Source organism: Rana temporaria, chromosome 6 (assembly GCF_905171775.1).
Source record: "Rana temporaria chromosome 6, aRanTem1.1, whole genome shotgun sequence".
Lineage (NCBI taxonomy): Eukaryota > Metazoa > Chordata > Amphibia > Anura > Ranidae > Rana > Rana temporaria.
In genome coordinates, this window is record NC_053494.1 from 127,752,749 (window position 1) to 127,760,362 (window position 7,614).

Consider the following 7,614-nt stretch of genomic DNA (forward strand, 5'->3'; position numbering starts at 1 on the left):
GTGTTCAGGTCATACTGAGTATGCTGTGCATGCAGAGAGTACTGTGGCGCGACAGGGACTCCGCAGTACTGATGTCATCATGGCCCAGCCATTTACACAGCCAGAGAGCATGAACCCAGATAGAAAACTGAGAACTGTAGATGTAAGTGTCAGGAGCGGTGACAGTGCAACACTGGAGGACTGTGCTTAACAGGCAAGTCTCCCATACTGTGCTTGTATGCATTGCATAATAGCACATAATGACATGCCACTACAGGGGCCCCTAAATGCCTACTGAGTTTACTACTGCTTTAATAGCATTAATACAGCAGTTTCATTTATAATGGTTGAAATACAAGATCCCATCTTTACAACCCCTGAATGTTGCCAACATCCCAAATATAGATACTATAGAACAAAAGGTACCCTCCAATGTACACACAGGGACTTTAACGGCAATTGAAGAGTCCTTTCCTCAGGGGCTTTTCATAAAGAGTTCATTAGACAACACTGACCAGGTGAAAATAAAAGAGAAAAAGCTTCAAAAAGAACATTAATGCAGCCATGACATCTAAGGAATGGTAAGCTGCGAAATATTTTTTTTTTTTTTAGTTTAGATACACTTTGATTTCTGTTTGTAGAAAATTATATTTACTAGTGCATATCAGAACAAAAACATAAAATGCATACATATCAGAAAACATAAAAAGAGAACTCATCAAGGAAGTGGAGGTGATCCAAGGGGTGATGGCATTACTGCAGAGGACTTTAGAAAAAATCACAGAGCAGATACGGCTGAGCCAATCCGCTAAGTACTCCTTGGAAAAGGACCTGAAAGACAAGTTCCAGGCTTTGAAAATTGATAATCATTGCAGCACATTCACAAACAACACTCCCGCCATCGGATATGCTTCCAATGTTGTGACAGTCCAGAGCTCAGTCAACCCAGTTGAATGGGAGGATCTCAGCAACACAAACATTGTGAAAGCAGAGAAGCAGAAAAATAGCTCCGTAGCACTTCGAACCCTTATTGAGAGCATCTTGTCTGAAACAGCCAGCGATATGCTCAAACAGTGTGATACTGTCAATGTTGCATTGGAAAAACGCGTCGCAGAGACAAAGGATGCAAAAAATAAGTTGGAAGTGAACTTAGCTAAGGTTATGGATGAGATCACTTCACAGGAGAAGAACATAGAAAACCTGAAGAAAGCCATCGCCGATAAGGAAAGTCCAATCAAAGTGGCTCAGACCCGCCTGGAGACAAGGGGGCCAGATTCTCAAAGAGTTACGCCGGGGTATCATCAGATACGCCAACGTAACTCCGAATCTAAGCCCGTCGTATGTTTAAGTGTATTCTCAAACTGAGATACACTTAAACATGCCTAAGATACGACGGCCTGCGCCATCGTATCTTAGGGTGCAATATTTACGCTGGCCGCTAGGTGGCGCTTCCATTGCGGTCGGCGTAGAATATGCAAATGAGTCGTTACACCGATTCACAAACATACGCTTGCCTGTCGCAGTAAATTTACGCCGTTTCCGTAAGAGATACGCGGAGTAAAGATAAACATGCCCCCTAGGTGGCGTATCCAATGTTAAGTATGACCGTCGTCCCCGCGTCGAAATTTGAAAATTTTACGTCGTTTGCGTAACTCGTCCGTGAATGGGGCTGGACGCCATTTACGTTCACGTCGAAACCAATGACGTCCTTGCAACGTCATTTAGCGCAATGCACGTTGGAAAATTTAAGCGACGGCGCATGCGCAGTACGTTTGGCGCGGGAACTCGCCTAAATTAAAAGATCCAAGCCCCCTACCCGGATCGTTTGAATTAGGCGGGCTTGCACCGGGGGATTTACGCAACGCCGCCGCAACTTTACAGGCAAGTGCTTTGTGAATCAAGCACTTGCCCGTAAAACTTGCGGCAGCGTAACGTAAATGCGATAGGTTACGCCACCGCAGATCTACGTGAATCTGGCCCAAGAACACTTAGGCCTAATGTAGAGCTCTGCCGAGACCCTGTCCAGTACAGACTCGTCAGTGAGGTTCAGGAGATTTCCACAAATGTAGAAAGACTACGTGAAACTTTGAGCCAAGCAGAAGCTGAATTAAAAGGCTTGATCCATAACCAACTATCTTTAGAAGAAGAAATTCAGGTTAAAGAAAATACCCTGTACATTGATGAAGTGATATGTATGCAGATGAGAGAAGCTATATCGATCAACAATTTCTAATGTTTGTTTTGGCGGTAATTTTTCAACATACAAACCTAAAATAAAATATTTTTGTGCTGTGAAAAAAAAAAGAAAACATAAAATGCACAAATGAAGGGAATATATGAACTGTAGATGAAAAAATACTATCAATACACCCTCAATAATTCTGCTTTGGTGTTTTCACTTTTCATTGCTTGTTGTGAATTTTGTGAAAATGGCGATGACATAGTGCTGACTCATTATTACCCCCTTTCAATCAATATTATCTGAAAATATTTTTATTGGATTTTATTATTGAACACCTATTCACAGTTATTTCTTAAAGCGGGAGTTCACCCGAAAAACAATTTTTAACATTAGATTGAGGCTCATTTTGTCAAGGGGAATCGGGTGTTTTTTTTTTTAAATCGAAGCAGTACTTAGCGTTTTAGACATAGATCTTCTCCGCCGCTTCCTATTTTATTGACAGGCTTCCAACGGTCGCATACATCGCGTCACAAGTAGCCGAAAGAAGCCGAACGTCGGTGCGGCTCTATATGGCGCCTGCGCACCGACGTTCGGCTACTTTCGGAAAATTGTGACGCGCTGTATGCGACCGTCGGAAGCCTGTCGGAAGCCTGTCAATCAAATAGGAACAACCAGTCCCGCAGCCCATACCCGGAAGCGGCGGAGAAGATCTATCTCTAAAATGGTAAGTACTGCTTCGATTTAAAAAAAAAAACACCCGATTCCCCTTGACAAAATGAGCCTCAATCTAATGTTAAAAATTGTGTTTTTGGGTGAACCTCCACTTTAAAGTGGAATAAAAGCAAAACATTTGCCAGGAAGTAGGATCTTTAGTTAGAAAGGGGGGGGAGAGGCGCACACAAGTGTAGTATTTAAATCCACAATTGACTAGTGACTAGACGTAAATGTGTGCACCGAGCGTGTAGCCTTAGGCCCTGTCCACACGGCCGGGAATTCCATCAGGAAAAATACGTTGGTTTTCCTGATGGGATTCCTGGCAAGCTTTTCTTGCAAAGCAGTGCATACAGATGGCCATTCAAAAGAACCGCCGTTCTTTAGAATGGCAAGAACGCAGTGATGTCATCGACTACGACGAGCCAGCGTTCGTCACATTCGATGTCATCGCCGCTATCTTGCTACACCCCATAATAAACTTGTATGCTACCGCACATGCGTCAAACTCTTATCGGAACAGGTAAGCATACAGACGACCGGTTTTCTCAGCAGGAAACACTCTGCTGGGAAACCCGACGAGAAAATAGAGAGCAGGGTTCTCTATTTTCCCGTCGAGATTCTCTGATTTTTTACTGACGGGAAAACTTCTAGTGAGTATACACACGGTCGGGATTCCCTGCCAAATGCTCTCCTGGCAGTTTTCCTGCCGGGAAAACCGATCGTGTGTACGAGGCTATAGACTCTGTCCTCTCTGCTATCGAGGCCTGCCTATCTGGTGACATAATTTCCTCCCGTGCGGTCCATGCCAGTCAGCTTGGATTTCCTAGACTTTCTAGATGTTTCCAGTGTCCCAGCTCAGCCTCCCACAGCCACCTGGACCCAGAGTGAATGCTAGATAGCAGACACCCCTCGAGGATGATGTTAATGACAACAGACATGCCCACATAGTCTTCTATCCTGTAGGTGCATTACTTTGTGCAGTAAATTGTGGTTTTAAATATTACACATAGGTGCGCCTCCCTCCACCCCGTTTATTTCATTGTTTCACAGAGTTCTAGGATTCACTCTGGGGGTGGCTGTCACCTGAACTATCATCTAATTGATTCCCAGTTGTCATAAATCAACATATGCCTGCCATTAACTGCAAATCAATTACTTGTTATGCACTGGTGTGCTTTAAATTTTTCAAGATCTTTGGTTAGAAGAGAATTTTAATTTTATTTAAGGCAGGAAATAAGGATATCTGGGAAACATGGATTGATTTTAAAAAGTCTCGGAAATACGCAGAAAACATGAGAGAGGAATAAGAATGCAGCAATATAGGAAATAAAAATACTAGGTGGAGTCGGGAGATGGTCTGGGAGGGGTGGGAAGGGTAGTGGGGGAGAGGGAGGGGAGGGAAGGGACTGGGATGGGGTGATGTGTCACGTTATCACGTAATGATAGCATGTTGGATCTCGTATATATGAGGAACGCTCTAGCCCGTTTAAATTGTTAAAGGGCTGAAAGAAGATATGCTTGGAAAAAAAAAAAAGAAAAAAAAAAAAATTAAACAATATGCAAATAGCAGAATAACAAATATAGAATCAAGAAAAAGAAAAAAAAAAAAAAAAAAAAAAAAAAGAATAAACTACCACAAATGATGCTATACCTGAAATAGAGACGGAATTATGAATAAAATCATGAGCAGGTCTCTTGCTGTGGTTATGTCTGACGTGAAAAAAAAAAAAAGAGAATTTTAAGGTCTAATCTGCTAAAAAAAAAACGATTTTACCTACCTGCTCACTACATTGTACAGTCCTGGCATCTTACAGATGCTTGCCCAATGGGTAAAGCAAGAGGACAGTGGACCCAAAAGAAGAGGAGAGGGACATGGCACCTGCAAGCAGAGAATGGATGTGGAGATCTCAAGCCCCATAGCAAGGCCCCTTTCAAACTGGTTCGCTTCAAAACTGACAGTAAAACACCAAGCGCTTTTGTAGCACTTCTGAAGTGCTTTTGCGTCACTTTTGAGTTTGGAGTTTGCAGTTGAATTTTTTAAAGCACACGTCACTCAAAAACTGCACCTAAAAACCCTGTGGGGCGTTTTTTGGCACTTCCCAGTGTTTTTGGTGTGCGTTTTTTCTTTAGCTTGCTCCGATTATTTTTTTTCATTGCACCACAAGTGCGATAGCATTCATTGATTCTAAAGGAAAGCATTTTTCTTTAGCTTCTTAGACACTTTTAATAATGCAAAACGCTTGAAAAACTTTTCAATGTGAAAGGGAGCCCAAAAGAGATCAAACTTAGACATGAATGTTTCAAAATGTGCTAGAATGCTGTGCATTCTTGCACATTAAACACCAACACTGGTTTAAATAACCCCAAAACAAAATAAACATTGCCACATCAATACATCATGAACCAATCAAACAACAAGTGTACCTGATGGGGAACTGCAACTGTGATCAGTGAAAAAATCTGATACAGCCTATAACCAATAAAAAGAAAATTCATTAAAATAGCAGCTTTCATAAAAGAAGACACAGGACCTGATGGGGAACAGCCTACAAAATCTAAATATTACCCCAATCTTTATGCCTCATTCACACAATGAAAATATCAGACAAAAAGAAAAACGCATTTTGAGCGATTGTCTGATAATCTATTCGTTAGGACAAAACTTTTGCAAGCAGATCACTTGCTGTGTTGACTGGTCTATACAAATGCCAAAACATCAAAGGTGACAACAACTCAACAGTTTGAAAGGTGCAGAAATATGACACTTAAAGCATCGCATTGACAAAAGAGTTAACAAATCATACTCTCTATTTCACATATGTCAAACACAAGGCCTGCACGTCGAATCCAGCCCGCCCGGACTTGTCATGTGTCCCTCATACCCAGTTTTGGTTCAAGGAAAGAGGGACTGGAATTGTGATCAAACGCTGCTGCTGTGTTTGGAAGTAAAAGTGATCTGCAGACATATTGGGGAAGTGAAGCTGCGGCCAGTGGGAATTCATAAGGCTTAATATTAGCCTCTTAGGCCCCGTACAGACGGGCAAACATGTACGACGAAAACGGTCCGCCGGACCGTTTTCAGCGTACATGCCCGCCCGGAGATTTCTGTATGATGGCTGTACACACCATCATACAGAAATCCGCGCGTACACGATACGCGGCGACGAGGCCGCGGCGTCGCCGCGACGATGACGCGGCGACGTGCGCGGCCCTGGCAGTTCAATGCTTCCACGCATGCGTCAAAGTCATTCGGCGCATGCGAGGGATGGCGCATATTCAACGCGTAAATCAATGGAAGCAACCCTAGCGGCCAGCGTAAATATGCACCCAAGATATGCCGGCGTAGGAGACTTACGTTGGTCGGATGGAGCCAGAATTCAGGCGTATCTGGTATCAAGAATACGGCGAATAGATACGACGGGGCATCCTAAAACTTACGCGGCGTATCAACAGATACGTCGGCATAAGTTCTCTATGAATCTGGCCCATAGTTGCTAGAAATTGTTGACAGGAATTTAGGATTGGATCCTCTTTTTCTAGGTAGGTATTTGCCCAAGCACGAGGTTCACCATGTAAATAGGATATAAGGCTGAGCACCTTAATCCTATCATTGGGGAAAGTGTGAGGACAGAGTTCAAACTTTAATTTACAGGCATTAATGAACTCTCTATAGGTCTTTCGATCACCAGAAAAAGTAGGAGGTGGATTAACCTTAGGTTCAGGGGGAGACGAGGTAAATTAGGGGTAAGGGCAACTAAATCTTGCAAGGCCTGATTTTCTGCTTGTAGATTTTGTACAGTGTGAGCGAGAGTGTATACCTTCTGAGTAAGGGTGACAACTTGGTTTGCAAGTTCCGCTGGGTTCCTGATATGGTTCTATTATTCTGTAACAGCACTGGTGAACGGAGTGAACCACAACTGTGGTTAGCAAGGATTTCAATGCGCTTCTTTATGTGACAACTCAGTATTGGGCTCCAGGCATCACTCCTCACAAACAGGAGTTTGGGGGATCTCTACATCATCACTCTGTCACAAAAAGAAAGGCGTTGAGCTACTAAGGATGGACGCATTACAACATGCGACCAGAGCTTAGTGTTTTAAAATTATATCATATACTTTAAAGATCAAGATTCCAATACACCTCTATATGCAAGTGATTATCAGTATGGGACCCCAGGAGTTACTCCACTACTATCACTTTGAGCATATAGTGATGTATTAGGCCACTAAGGGAGATGGTTAGAGCGAACATGTTCAAACAATTAGGACAAGGCCTATAAGGGATTTGTACTTATGTCAAGCTCGTAGTAAATAGGAGTTGTAGTGACAACTAGTAGTTGTCACTACAATGAGAGGCAGTATATGAGAGGCAGTATAGCTCAGGTAGTAGTAGTTGCATATATGAGGTAAATATTGCACACGTAATAGTAGTTGCATATGAGAGGCAATATAGCTCAGGAATTTGAGGGTAGCTGACCCTTTAAAGTATTCCTAAGCAAACAGTCCTTAGCACAGCAGTATATCCCAATTAGTATGTTGATATCCACAAGGCATATTAAGTAACAACAAATGTATTAGATGGAACATAAGCAGCAGATCATCCTATAGAACTACAAGTGATACAATAGCTACTTATCCGTTTGCAGGCTTCAATGTAGGAAATAGGGATTCTGTGGTGTAGGGTGTTCAGCAAGAAGGCCTCTAAGGTTGTCCCCAGCAATGGCTCTGTGTTGCAGTAGG

The 7,614-nt window shown here is 42.7% G+C and overlaps 1 protein-coding gene across 1 annotated transcript; it reads left to right on the top strand.

The window, feature by feature from the left end:
- The first annotated feature begins 79 nt into the window (after positions 1 to 79).
- LOC120944421 (tektin-1-like) lies at positions 80 to 7,077 on the top strand. Its single transcript, XM_040358480.1, has 3 exons — positions 80 to 158; positions 677 to 1,294; positions 6,998 to 7,077. Exons 1-3 carry the CDS (start codon positions 80 to 82, stop codon positions 7,075 to 7,077), a joined length of 777 nt encoding a protein of 258 aa, XP_040214414.1.
- Positions 7,078 to 7,614: the final 537 nt, after the last annotated feature.

Coding starts and splice junctions, on each gene's coding strand:
- LOC120944421 (XM_040358480.1), top strand. CDS start 80: ATGGCCCAGCCATTTACACAGCCAGAGAGCATGAACCCAGATAGAAAA. Junction 159..676: donor AGATGTAAGTGTCAGGAGCG/GTGACAGTGCAA, acceptor CATACATATCAG/AAAACATAAAAAGAGAACTC. Junction 1,295..6,997: donor GTATCATCAGATACGCCAAC/GTAACTCCGAAT, acceptor TATACTTTAAAG/ATCAAGATTCCAATACACCT.